The sequence below is a fragment of the Balaenoptera physalus genome (genome assembly GCF_965194825.1).
Source record: "Balaenoptera physalus genome assembly, chromosome: 1".
Lineage (NCBI taxonomy): Eukaryota > Metazoa > Chordata > Mammalia > Artiodactyla > Balaenopteridae > Balaenoptera > Balaenoptera physalus.
The window spans coordinates 186,362,994-186,377,396 of NC_138882.1; the positions used below are offsets into that span (position 1 = coordinate 186,362,994).

The 14,403-nt window shown below is 40.4% G+C and overlaps 2 protein-coding genes across 3 annotated transcripts in view; both read right to left on the bottom strand.

Annotated features, from left to right (window-relative positions):
• LOC309639717 (PRAME family member 8-like) overlaps positions 1 to 5,884 on the bottom strand; it is a 67,134-nt gene extending 61,250 nt beyond the window's left edge. For both annotated transcript variants that reach the window (XM_082417305.1, XM_082417304.1), the window contains exon 1: positions 2,173 to 5,884. The gene's annotated coding sequence lies outside the window, so the exon portion shown is untranslated. The remainder of the gene's footprint in view (positions 1 to 2,172) is intronic.
• LOC309658869 (uncharacterized protein) overlaps positions 1 to 14,403 on the bottom strand; it is a 39,911-nt gene that overhangs the window by 4,876 nt on the left and 20,632 nt on the right. Inside the window, exons 4-6 of the mRNA XM_082457960.1 lie at positions 12,963 to 12,970; positions 1,052 to 1,362; positions 27 to 599 (exon numbers count right to left, since the gene is read on the bottom strand). Of these exons, the coding sequence (XP_082314086.1) occupies positions 27 to 599; positions 1,052 to 1,362; positions 12,963 to 12,970 (892 nt within the window). The remainder of the gene's footprint in view (positions 1 to 26; positions 600 to 1,051; positions 1,363 to 12,962; positions 12,971 to 14,403) is intronic.

Below are 14,403 nucleotides of genomic sequence, written 5' to 3' on the forward strand. Positions count from 1 at the left end.
TACTCAGCCAGTGTGGCCACACTTACCTGAGCATTTGGTCCAGGCAACCTTCAAGAAAGGAGGGAGATTCCATATAGAGATCCCGGAGGTGGTGAAGTCTGAGGAACTGAGAGGTAAATTGGACAATGTGCTGCTGTTCCTGCTCCTCAAAGGCAGACAAGTAGACATGGGAGAGAAAGAGTCTCTGCACATTACTCATCTGGCCCAGGAGAGGAGCAAACATGGCCAGGGTAGACAGATGCCAGGTGCTATTAACTTGCACTTCTTGGATACAGTCCAGCTGCACCCTACTCAGGACTTCCTTAATGTTTTCCATGGACGTTGTAATGATCTTCAGCTTCTTACAGCACAGGTGTATGGAACCTTTTCTCTGCTCCACCCACCTGATAAGGTCGATGAGGAATTCGTCCAGGCTACTTTCCTTGAGGCGAAGTTCTATGTGCACCTCCAGCGGAGCTGACGGCTGCTTTGCTCTTGAACTGTCCTCAGCCACTGGTGCCATCGATGAGCTTGAGGACACATGGACATTGGATCCAGACCACAGCCTCCAGAAATACTGTCCAGTATTCCTTAAATCCAGAACCTGCAGCTTGCACCTCCTGTGGGGAAACAGAAGATTGGCAGCGATGGTTTAAGAGCCACACATAATGAAACCACAGTCTCAGAATTTAGGCAACACTCAGACTTCCCACGTGTGCTTTTCCTTCACATTCCTGACATCACCTGCTGCCTTGCCCTCTTCTTCCCTCTCTGCCTCACCTTCCTCCATCTTGTTTCCCCTTCCATCCTTCCTGGTTCTCCACTTCTAGTACCTTAAGCATCACTAGAAAGATGTGGGGGCACGTTCCTTCAGGTGCCCTTTCATCTTAGGTACTCCTACATTTCTGGAAGGCATTTCCCAAAGTGAACTCAGCAATGGCCAAGGCCTCTGAGCCTCTTCGTTTGGCATCATCAGAAGCCTCTAGTCCATCAGCTGGCCACCCACTCTTATGACACCAGCTGCCTCTCAAGGATGTCTAGGACTCTACCAGGATACCTGGATCAGACTCACCTGGGGCGATCCTTCTGGGCAAGCAGGACATCAAGCCCATCCAACACTGCTTGTAAGGTCCCCCGGTGAGGCATCTGCATCAGACCCCCCAGAGGCAGGCGGACAAAGGGCCAGGCTTGCACCATGGCCTTCAGGGTCTCACTGTGTCTCCCGTAGAAAGCCAAAATGAACAGTGGTGGGAAGAGCTCGGTGGGCAGATACTCCAAAGTGGAGATGGCTGAGGCCTCATCCCTCAGCAGGTCCATTGCTGCTAGGTCCAAGAGTCTGAGTGGGTTCCAGACACCCATGCTGACTCTGCTCCAAAAGGAATCCTGTGAATATTTGCAGGGAATAAGTCATCCTTCTCAAGCCAAGCATGAGTAGAGCTTCATGTGTCTCCTTACCCTTCAGAGGAACCAATTCAGGGCCAAGGTCACTGCTCCAGCAGCAGTGGAAGAGCCTCCGTTTATCCAAATTCCACTCTGGGCTCTGTTGGCACAAAGCCATAGCTCTGCCCCTTCTGGCACCATAAGAAATGTCTCACAAGTACCATGGAGATGGAAATATCAACCACTAGCCTATCCATTTCCATCCATTTCTTTGCTTAATTATGTCTTGCTGGGAGGTGGGTACCATGAGCCTGAAAGCTGACCCCAATCTTTTTTTGGGGCAAACTCTCAGATCATCACTTAATGTCCTAAGACTATGGGAATAGGAGTGTTATGTGGACCAACACAGCCTCCATCTTCAGTTCCCACAGTTAACCTGGCTGGGAAAGATTAAGGAGATACCCTTAAAATGAGTGTCATTTGTGCACAAACTAAATATTTTAAATGTCAAGAAATAAAATTCCAAATAGATAGATGTTTCTCATTCAAAAGTAAATCTTGTTGGTTAAGATATTTAAAAATGATATACATCAAAGTGCAGATCAAAATGTTTGGTATTAAGGCAAAGCTACACTTAAAGGCAAAACAAAAACCTTTAATCCATTCTTTGAAAAGGAAGAAAAAGGAAAATCTCCCTGCCATCCCTAGCTGCATGCCATCATTCAAGACCAGATTACCATAGATGAGATCTGGGTGTCCTTAACTGAGATTGTTAACTTACCAGCTCTGATGTGATTGGCAGGGTATTCAGACCTCAGTTCTGTTGGAGAACCCAGGCAGTGACACCAGAGCAAGAAAATTCTGCATCTCTTCTTTGGTACCTGAGGCTTTTGTAGATCTTTCTAATCACATCATCCCCCTTTTCAACTACTATCTTCCAATCAGAAAGTTATACCTAATTAGATTCTAGACTGTCCATCAGGTTAATCCTGATTGGATCTTTGTCTTTCTTCAGATGAGTTGACTGAATCAGATATCCATTCAAGAAAGAGAAAGAATGGGGAGGGGGGGGGGTGGCAAGAGAGTCAAGGAATCATTTCTGATTCACTCCACAAACATTGATCGAGTTTTACTAGTATGGACAGTTGTAGCTCTGGGTGTGAGACAGGAAGGGTTTAATCTCTTCCTGAATGAGAATAATAATACCAAAAGCATTATTTTGGGGGGATCTTCAGCCAGATCAAAATAATCAAAATGTCCCAGAATTTTAAAAACTTTCTAAAGACAGTGGTTTCTTTCCCCCCAAAGCCCCAATATAAAGAAGTCCTAAGGAGGAGATATGGGGATATATGTATATGTATAGCTGATTCACTTTGTTATAAAGCAGAAACTAACACACGATTGTAAAGCAATTATACTCCAATAAAAAGATTTAAAAAAAAGGTCCTTGTGTCAAGTTGCCATTTAAGTGTTATGTGGGTAACATAGCAGATCATGAACTGATTCAAGGAGCAAGAGAAATGCAACTGGGGATGTGTTGGTCCTCCAGGCTTAAGTCATGGCTTCTCTGATGGTGGTCAGGTAATAATCACAATGAGAAGTAAGGGTGGGGGTTGAGGAGTATTCAGCTGAGTATACATTAAGTGACCCTGTGAATGACCCACACAGTGTAAAATATGTTTGTTTTCTTCCCTATTTGGCAGGCTTGAGATTAAAATTTTTTCTCTGGATGGAGTCTAGAAATTTACAGGGAGTAACTAAGGGAAGACAATGTTATCTTTGAGCTCCTTACTTCCCAGAAAGATGGGCTCAGCTCAGCAAATTGGCTTAAAAACACTAAATCTGAGAATGTGAGTGGGGAGTGAGGCACCCAGCCCTGGGAATTTGGACATTTCCAAGTCTAAGAGCCACTGAGGGTGGCGCTGTGGGCTTTTGGGAACTTGGAGCCAGGGAAAAAGTAAACATGGGTCAGTTGCAAATAACCCTGTCCTCATCATGGCAGCTGCTACCAGGAGGTATTTTCTTCTAGGTTCTTCCCACAGAGGATTCCCAGATGGCAATTAGCCCCAGCCACTTTCCAGGGGCTTTGGGAACCAAACCATAATCCCATTGGCCCCTTTCCAAGTATATCTTGATAATTCTTGTTTCCTCAAGCTTAGCTAAGTTCAACACAGGTTCTGACTGAGGTAATGCCATTAAGCTCAGAAATAAAATTCTGTTTTTCTCCTCATATTTAGCACTGTTCACAAATTTCAACCCATTTCCCTCACAGAATTCAGAAGCTCTATTTGGTGTTTAAGTGTCTGTCACTTTCAGGGATGACTCCCACACTGGGCTGCATCACAGGGAGATTCTCTTAGAATTTCAAGACACAAAGCAAGTGAGAACCTTCCTCAACCCCAAAGAATTCTCCATGCCTCTCTTTCCCCCATTCAACGTGATGCCCAAACATTCATTCATTCATTCATTCATTCATTCATTTATTTATCTATTTATGGCTGTGTTGGGTCTTCGTTTCTGTGCGAGGGCTTTCTCTAGTTGTGGCAAGCGGGTGCCACTTTTCATCACGGTGCATGGGCCTCTCACTGTCGCGGCCTCTCTTGTTGCAGAGCACAGGCTCCAGATGCGCAGGCTCAGTAATTGTGGCTTACAGGCCTAGCTGCTCCGCCGCATGTGGGATCTTCCCAGACCAGGGCTCGAACCCGTGTCCCCTACATTGGCAGGCAGATTCTCAACCACTGAGCCACCAGGGAAGCTCCCAAACATTTCGTATATACCACTGGCCACCAAGGCTGGGATTCTTTGAAGGATGTTCTCCATCTTGGTATCTGTTGGAAAGATTCCATTCGCTACATTTCTATCCTGGGTATAAATGGTCTTTGCATAAAAATGAGGTAAGCTGGATTGTACTCAATAGACATGTTAACTCCCAGCCTTTCAATTGTCTTTATTAATGAGGTGCAGTAGAGCGAGATTAGTAACAATGATAATCATAAACATTTCTGTTGAACACTCACAAGGTGGGCACTTTTCATCCACTTCTTCAAATAACCTTCACAGAAAATGTAAATGTCACTGCCCTTTTCCTTATTTTTAGGCTAGTGAACCCGGTTCTGGGCCAGGGAGAAGAAACTGCCCACTTCCAGGCAGTGAGCAATTGTAGGTTCCCTCAGGTGAGAGGCTCAGAAAGACCCCACCACCACCACCACTGAGTTGTCAGACATCCTAAATGTTGGGAAGGACTGACTAACAGACTTCACATGAAGGTCAGTGCAAATGGAGAAATCCATAAGGACAGACAGTACATCAGTGGTTGTCAGGACCTGAGAGGTTTGTGAGAAAATGGGGCATTACTCTCAGTGGGTACAGAGTTTCACTTGGGGGTGATGAAAGTGTTCTCAGATTGTGGTGACATATCTGCAATTCTGTGAATATACTAAAAAACACTGAACTGTGTGCTTGAATTGGATGGATTGCACGATATGTAAATTTTATCCCAATAAAACTATTATATATTTTTTTAATGTGACCCTTCACACTATGGTTTTTTTTTTAATTTTGGAAAACATAACTACTTTTGGTAAAAATGTATTATTTATATTCACCTGTAATGGGTTAGGAGTTGTTATGCATAATTGAATTAATAAATGAGTTTTTAACATCCTCCCACTTTAATTAATATTGAAAATGTTGTAGATATAACCCACATACACAAAAGCTCTTTGAGATCCTCAATACATTTTAAGAAGATAAAGGAGTCATGAGATCAACAATTTGAGAACTGCAGAGCTAGGAAAAAGTTTAGCAGAAATGAAAGCAGTGGTTTTTCCCTACCAGTGAGAAAGTTAGGTGACCCTTCTTTCCATGTTTTATTGTTATATAATCCTGCACACACCACCCAAGCAGACCTGGTATGGTCTGAATGGTGAGGGTTAGCACAGGGTGACACAACCACACTTTCTCTGCTCCTTCTCAGTTGCCTGTCTTAGTTTATACAGCTAAACCAATCAAAAGCGCTAATATTTGTTATTGTCTTCTTCATGGTAAAACCCTTGTCTTCCTCATTTCTTTTTTCTCTCTTCCTTTTGGCATAATTTCCCAGAATAATATTTTCCAGTTGTATTGAAATACAATTGACATATAACACTGTATTTGTTTTATGTGTACAAATGAATGATCTGATGTGTGTATATATTGCAAAATGATTATCACAATAAATTTACTTAACATCCATCATGTCACATCGTTGCAAATTTTTTTCTTGTGGTGAGAACTTTTAAGATCTACTCTCTTGATCATTATATAGTGTCCTTCTTTGTCTCTTGTAATAGTCTTTATTTTAAAGTCTATTTTGTCTGATATGAGAATTGCTACTCCAGCTTTCTTTTGATTTCCATTTGCATGGAATATCTTTTTCCATCCCCTCACCTTCAGTCTGTATGTGTCCCTAGGTCTGAAGTGGGTCTCTTGCAGACAGCATATATACAGGTCTTGTTTTTGTATCCTTTCAGCCAGTCTGTGTCTTTTGGTGAGCGCATTTAATCCATTTACATTTAAGGTAATTATCTATATGTATGTTCCTATTCCCATTTTCTTAAATGTTTTGGGTTTGTTATTGTAGGTGTTTCCCTTCTCTTGTGTTTCTGGCCCAGAGAAGTTCCTTTAGCATTTGTTGTAAAGCTGGTTTGGTGGTGCTGAACTCTCTCAGCTTTTGCTTGTCTGTAAAGGTTTTAATTTCTCCATCAAATCTGAATGAGATCTTTACTGGGTAGAGTAATCTTGGTTGTAGGTTTTTCTCCTTCATCACTTTAAGTATATCCTGCCACTCCCTTCTGGCTTGCAGAGTTTCTGCTGAAAGATCAGCTGTTAACCTTATGGGGTTTCCCTTGTGTGTTATTTGTTGTTTTCCCCTTGCTGCTTTTAATATGTTTTCTTTATATTTAATTTTTGATAGTTTGATTAATATGTGTCTTGGCACGTTTCTCCTTGGATTTATCCTGTATGTGACTCTCTGTGCTTCCAGGACTTGATTAACTATTTCCTTTCCCATATTAGGGAAGTTTTCAACTATAATCTCTTCAAATATTTTCTCAGTCCCTTTCTTTTTCTCTTCTTCTTCTGGGACCCCTATAATTCGAATGTTGGTGCGTTCAATGTTGTCCCAGAGGTCTCTGAGACTGTCCTCAGTTCTTTTCATTCTTTTTTCTTTATTCTGCTCTGCAGTAGTTATTTCCACTATTTTATCTTCCAGGTCACTTATCTGTTCTTCTGCCTCAGTTATTCTGCTATTGATCCCTTCTAGAGTATTTTTAATTTCATTTATTGTGTTTTTCATCGTTGCTTGGTTCTTCTTTAGTTCTTCTAGGTCCTTGTTAAATGTTTCTTGCATTTTGTCTATTCTATTTCCAAGATTTTGGATCATCTTTACTATCATTATTCTGAATTCTTTTTCAGGTAGACTGCCTATTTCCTCTTCATTTATTAGGTCTGGTGTGTTTTTACCTTGCTCTTTCATCTGCTGTGTGTTTTTCTGTCTTCTTATTTTGCTTATCTTACTGTGTTTGGGGTCTCCTTTTCACAGGCTGCAGGTTCATAGTTCCTGTTGTTTTTGGTATCTGTCCCCAGTGGCTAAGGTTGGTTCAGTGGGTTGTGTAGGCCTCCTGGTGGAGGGAACTAGTGCCTGTGTTCTGGTGGATGAGGCTGGATCTTTTCTTTCTGGTGGGCACATCCACGTCTGGTGGTGTGTTTTGTGGTGTCTGTGGCCTTATTATGATTTTAGGCAGCCTCTCTGCTAATGGATGGGGCTGTGTTCCTGTCTTGCTAGTTGTTTGGCATAGGGTGTCCAGCACTGTAGCTTGCTGGTCATTGAGTGAAGCTGGGTCTTAATGTTGAGATGGAGATCTCTGGGAGATTTTCTCCGTTTGGTATTATGTGGAGCTGGGAGGTCTCTTGTGGACCAGTGTCCTGAAGTTGGCTGTCCCACCTCAGAGGCACAGCCCTGATGCCTGGCTGGAGCACCAAGAGCCTTTCATCCACACAGCTCAGAATAAAAGGGAGAAAAAATAGAAAGAAAAAAAGAAAGAGGATAAAATAAAATAAAATAAAATAAAGTAAGAAAATAAAATAAAGTTATTAAAATAAAAAATAATTATTAAGAAAAAAAAATAAAGAAGTGCTGGTTCATCAGATGCATAGGTTTCCCAGTCATTATTTCAAAAGGAGACAATTGATGTTTATTGAAGGGGGTCGACCTCAGGTTAAGGAGTACCAAAGGAAGAGGTTTTGGCCCTGGAATATTAAATACCTCTCAAAATCCAGCCAATTGTATTTTAGTTGTGCTACTGTTCCTTTCTACTAAGCCTTAGGTTTGAGGGTGATATGCACAGTGAAAATGTTACATTTTCGGCCAAATCTTACAAATGGATTAAATAATCTGTCCAGTAAAATGGGTTCCCTGGTCACTACACAACTCTGAAGGAGTTCCCCAAACTGGAATATTCTTTCCAATGGTAATTTGCCTATGTTAAGGCCATTGCTCATCTGCAAGGAAATGCCTCCACCTAGTGTGAAAACATGTATACCATTACCAGGATGTATTTGTAGCTTTGAGAGGAAGGCACCTAGATAAAGTCCAGTTGCAAAACTTCAGAAGGTCCCTTGGGGAGGGGAAAGTGACCTTGAGAACCATGAAGGAGTTTACCAGGATTACATTTAGGACAAATAGAACATGGGTCATAAAACTTATGGGCTATAGTGAGAGAAGTTCTTCAAATATATTGCTTCCAGGTGCCCAATGGGTCAAGGAATGTACATGCTGGAGTAAGGGTATTGGGGTATTTATAGGTATTATAGGCCTTTTATTTGGTCCAAACCTCATTTGTGATATGGGATTGACAAATCCCCCTTTTTTCTTCCAGGTTTACTTTTCATTTTCTGAAACAAGTCCTTGAGCCTGCAAAGGAAATTTCCTAACGGTTTCATAACAGTTATGTCTGAGCAGAGGACATCTTCTAAACTGGGCAGAGGTAAGGCTTAAGACAGCTTGTTTAGCTGCAGCATCAGCCAATCAATTTCCTTTGGCTTCTGTTGAATCATATTTTTTTTTGGAATGTCCAGGTATTTTAATGATAGCCAGCTGTTTGGGCAATTGAATGGACTTTAATAGTTTTGAGACTAACTGTCCATTCTTTATAGGCTGGCCAGAAAAGATGAGAAATCCTCTCTGTTTCCATAGCATTCCAAAATTCTGAGCTACTCCGAAGGTATAGCAGCTGTCAGTATAAATATTTGCTCGTTGATCCTTGACTAATTGACAAACCCTAATTAATGCAATCAATTAAGCTTTTTGGGTCAATTTGGTGTCCAGTAAATAAGAACTTCTGATTATTTCTACTATGGAAGTTATTGCATACCCAGCTTGATAATGTCCCTGCTCATCCTTTAAATAGGATCCATCTGTAAACCGACTTAAATCAGCATTAGCAATGGAACTTCCTGTAAGTCAGTCCGAGGAGTAAGAAGATAGTCAGTTAGCACAATGCAATCATGGTTATTGTCATCTTGAGTTGTGGGAAGTAAAGTTTCGGGGTTAAGTCTATGAAAACAAACCAAAGTAATATTGAGTGAAGAGAGTAACAATACTTCATAAGAGGCCAATCAAGTCACAGAATATTTTTGAGTATGATGAGAATTGAAAAGAGATTCAACTGAGCGAGAAACATAGAGTAAACTCCATTATGAGTTCTGCAGTAGCTTTGCATAAGAGATATGTCATTGATATAGCCCTCATACAGCAATTAAACATATGGATTATAACATCCTATGAGTTGGAGGTTGTCACAATGCCACTGAGTTAATACACCCAGGGCATTTCCTCTATCTTCATGCACAAAGAGGAAAAATGGTAATTTATCATTAGGATGGCCTAATGCTGAAGCCTGGGCTAATGCAGATTTTAAAGCATTTATAACCTTTTCTCTTTGCATCGTCCTTTCAATTGGGTCTAGTTGGTCAGACCTAAGTCATGCATAGTTTGGGCAATGAGGGAATAAATTGGTACCCAATTATGTCAATACTTGGTTAGACCTAGAAATCCTCTTTGTTGTTTGTTTTGGGAAATGAGAAAGCTAGGATTCCCTTAATTCTTTCAGAGTGAATCAATAACCCTTCTTTAGATATTAAATGACCTAAATATTTCACAATTGATAAGTAGAAATGTAATTTGTCCTTGGACACCTTATACCTCATAGAAGCTAATTGTTGAAATAGGTGAATAGTGTCTCTTTGAGAGTCCTGTTCAGTTCTAGAACACAAAAACAAATCACCTGCCTATTCAAATAAAGCAGAGACATTAAGAAAGTGTACACCAGCTAAATCAGCTTTAAGTGTTTGAGAAAAATCAATAGGGCTCTCAGTATAGCCTTGTGGCATAACCGTACAGGTACACTGACAATCTTTGCATGTATTGTTTTCTTGTTCTACTGGAGTACTAAATGATGCACTACATAGGTCTGTTACTGAAAAATAACAAGTATCTGCTGGAATGGCTGAGAGCAGAGGGTGAGGATTAGGAATCTCAGGCTGGTGAGGGATCACAATGTTATTTATAGCTCTCGGGTTCTGAACAATCTCCAGCCTTTTCCATTTGGCTTTCTTACTGGTAAAATGGGAGTATTACAAGGACTGGTGTAAGGAATTATAAGTCTTTCTTAAGTAATTTCTGAATAATGGGTCTTATTTCACTTAATGCCTCTGGTCTGAGTGGCTATTGTCAGATATTGGGTAGAGGCTTGGAATTATCAATAGTTACTTTAATAAGAATAGCTATTTTAGTTTTCCCAGTACCTGATGAAAGAAGGTGACCATAATTCCTCAGGCATTTGTAACAGTAAATCATTAACTTCCTCTTGATTTGTCTGAATTTTCATTTTCATAACCATCGATTTATCAGTAATTCTCTTCTGATCTGCACCTACATCTTCTAAATCTAAAATCATTTCACCTTATTAAATGCCTCTAAAACTACTTTTCCTAAGAAATGAATTGGAACACATTTCACCAAAAGGAACACGTGTCTTTCTGTGATAGTTCCTAGCTGAAAAGTTATTAACTCTGATTTTAAAACCTGCATAGAAAAATTTTAAACCCCTATAATTTGAACAGATTGATTATTCTGAGGGAGAGGGCAATGAATAAGGGAAGGGTTAAAAACAGATAATGTATCCTCCTTGTCTACAAGAGCTTTAAAAGTTTCTACTCTAGTTGTTATTTCAATTTCCCCTAAGGTATTCATGAAGAACAGGGGAATGCCCTCTCACAATCCTCAAAGGGTTCTGATTCCTTTTTAATTTTGCCTGTTTAAAGTCTCGCTTGAATTTGTGGCAAACTCTTTTTAAATGTCCAGGTCTCTCGCAATAAAACAGGTGCACTCCTCTCAAGCCCGGCTGGAACTTGGGCAGGTTAGTTTTGGAAGGCCCCCAAACTGCTGTATCTGTACATTCATAATTTTGGCAGTTCTTTCATCTTCTCATTTCTGTAAGGTTTTAGAAATTTGCCAGCAATTGTGATAAGGGCATTAGTATGCACGGTAGTACAATAAAGTTCATGTCTTTTATTTTTTATTATTTTGTTTCTTTTCTTTTCTTTTTTTGGCTGCATCGGGTCATAGTTGCGGCACACGGGATATCTGTTGAGGCGTGTGGGATCTCTCCTTACGGTGCGTGGTCTCTTCGTTGGAGTGCTCAGGTTTCTCTCTAGTCATGGTGTGAGGTTTTCTCTCTCTAGCTGTAGGGCACAGGCTGAATAGTTGTGGCACGTGGGCTCAGTTGCCCTGCAGCATGTGGGATCTTAGTTCCCCGACCAGGGGTCGAACCCACCTCCCCTGCATTGGAAGGTGGATTCTTTACCACTGGACCACCAGGGAAGTCCCATAAAGTTCATGTCTTTTAACTAATCTGGACAATTCTTCATCTAATCCTTCTAGAACAATGGACTTTAATATTGGATCATTCTGATGGTTCAAGGAATTCTCTGGATCAATGCCAGAGTGCTGTTTGTATGTCTTTTCAAACCTTTTAAAATAATCAAAAATAGTTTCTCCTGGCCTCTGATTGTGTTGATGGACCTTGGCCCAATCTATTTTCTGAGGGAAAATTTTGGGGATAGCCTGATATAAGTCTTGGGCTTTATATAAATTTCTGGTGATCTGTAGCCTCATGTTTATAAAAATCCTTCATAGGTGTCTTTCAGTTTACGTCTTGGAGCCATTCTTTTGCTCAATGAGCTGGTACAAGTCTGAATATCCAGGCTCCTGAGTTCTTAATGTAAGATCAAATTCCTTAGCAAAATCTAAAGGATCATGTAAAGGATTTGGAAAATCCTTAGTTAATTTCCTAAGTCCTGTCCTTGTCCAAAGGATATAAGTAATGGCAGTTCTCCCCTCTGCTTGTGCCCTTTAAGGGAGCTGCCATTACCTTGGAATTCCTTTCATTTTCTACAGTGGACCCAATTATTTTTTTTTCTCTTGGTGGGAGGGAGGGCAGGAAGGTCAGGGCTGGGGAACTCATAGAGGAGAGGATATAAAGAAGCCTGAGAAGGAGGTTGAGGATAAAGTTGTAGAAAAGAAACATTGGATCTGAGGCTTTTTCTAATTTAGCCACCATTTCTAAAAATTTTCACTTTGTTTCTTGCAAGGAAGCCATTTTATTATTCCCTTATTGAGGCTTCCAGGTAACAATTAAAATATACCTCCCATTTTGGTTGTTTGATTTTATAGCTGGCTTTTTTTAATTGATCATGCAAATAAATCAATTCAGATAAATCAGAAATGTCCAATTTTGGCCATCTCAGGGAAAAGTTATCTTTGGTCAGATTTTCCCATTTAGTTAAATACTTGCAAGTGTCTGTTCCGTAAGTATTATATCTAAAATTACCTGGTGTTTCCATAGGTGGCTATCCCTCTGGGAGCTGTTTGGCTTTCAAGGCACAGGTTCCCGTTATTCATTTGGTAGTCTAATTCAGATATGAAATATGATCTGAACAAATTTCTAGGAAAATGTGATGGATTGGCTATGTGCTGCTTCTGAATCTAGCTCACAATGAGTTACTTTTGGTTCAGCTCAACTGTCTTAATTGTCTTCTTTTCTCCCTCTGACAGTCTAAAACTGCCATGGGTGCCTGGGACACTAGGTGATCAGCATTTTTATGTCCCGTGGCAAGCAGAATTTACTTAATGATTGTAGCGGGATCCTCTGTGGGACTGTTAAATGTCATGAGATTGATCCTCAGACACTTCAGAGCTAGGTTCTCAATTGCCTGAGAATGCCTTGTGGCCAGAAGGGGCAGATGTCACATTTTCTTTGGAGCTGAGCAGGTACAGTCTCTTATTTCAATAGCAAATAGTTTGTTCTGACCGTATGATAATTTGTTTTCAATTTAAGCCAAAATTAAAAAAGATTTTATGTTTCTGTAGGCTTCCTACCCAGATCCTCCTAGGTCCCCATTTTGGGAAATTCATAGGTGTCTCTTAAGATTCCAAGTTAAAGCAAAAAACATTTCAAATGAAATTCAGGATGTCATTTAAAACAGGTATCAGGAGAACTCACCAAAGCACCTGAGGAGTATGAAGAAGCCACTGGAGCCCAAAGGTCCCATGCTGACACCAAGTGCCGATTTGGGGTAGACTCCAGGTATCCTCTGGTGGGTGTCTGTGATATCCTGCCAACTATGCTAAGAAGATGTTGACAATAAGTCAAATAACAAACAAACTAAGAAGAAAGAAAAGAGATTTTTATTTCAGCCAAACTGAGGATTATAACCAGAAAACAGATTCTCAGAAGCTCTGAGAACTCTTCCATTGCTCAGGAGGTAAGATGCAGTTTTATACATTTTTGTGACAAAGAATTTGTGTATCATATTGACCTGTTACTATTGTACATACGTTCTTCAAAGATTTTTTTTTTTGGTCAGTCATGTATGTACAGAGAAAGCCTTTGATCAATGTGATCCCCTTTACGAGTGAAAAACATTAATCTTAAAATTGAAATGCTGGGCTTCCCTGGTGGCGCAGCGGTTGAGAGTCTGCCTGCCAATGCAGGGGACATGGGTTCGAGCCCTGGTCTGGGAGGATCCCACATGCCGCAGAGCGGCTGGGCCCGTGTACCACAACGACTGAGCCTGCGCGTCTGGAGCCTGTGCTCCGCAACAAGAGAGGCCGAGATAGTGAGAGGCCCGCGCATCGCGATGAGGAGTGGCTCCCGCTTGCTGCAACTAGAGAAAGCCCTCGCACAGAAACGAAGACCCAACACAGCCATAAATAAATAAATAAAATAAATTTAAAATTGAAATGCTGGCATCTGAAGAAACGAACCATTGTTCTCAAAGGTGGAGCAGAAAAAAACATGATTTTTTCCTCTTCGGGTTACAACATAATGATTTGATATATGTATATATTGCAAAATGATTACCACCATTAATTTACTTAACATCCATAACCTCATATAGTTACAAAACTTTTCTTTCTCCTGATGAAAACTTTTAAGATCTACTCTCTTAGCAACTGTCAAACACACTATAGAGTACTATATACAGTATATCCCCATGACTTATTTTTTTAATAACTGGAAGTTGGTATCTTTTGACCACCTTCATTTATTTCCTACATCCTCCCATCCTGCCTCTGGCAACCACCAATCTGTTCTCTGTATCTATGATTCTATTTTTCTTAGATTTTACATATAAGTGAGATCTTACAGTTTTTGTCTTTCTCTGACTTATTTCCCTTAGCATAAAGCCCTCAAGGTCCATCCATGTTGATGCAAATGGCAGGATTTCTTACTTTTTTATAGCTGAGTAATATTCCTCTATATTAATATATCACATTTTCTCCATCATCCATTGATGGGCACTTAGGTTGTTTCCATATCTTGGTTATTGTAAATAATGCAGCATTGAATATGAGGTTCCAGAAATCTTTTTGAGATAACGAGTTAATTTCCATATTTCCCTGGTGTTAACAGAATTTGTAGGGATAAAAGTGAAAATATG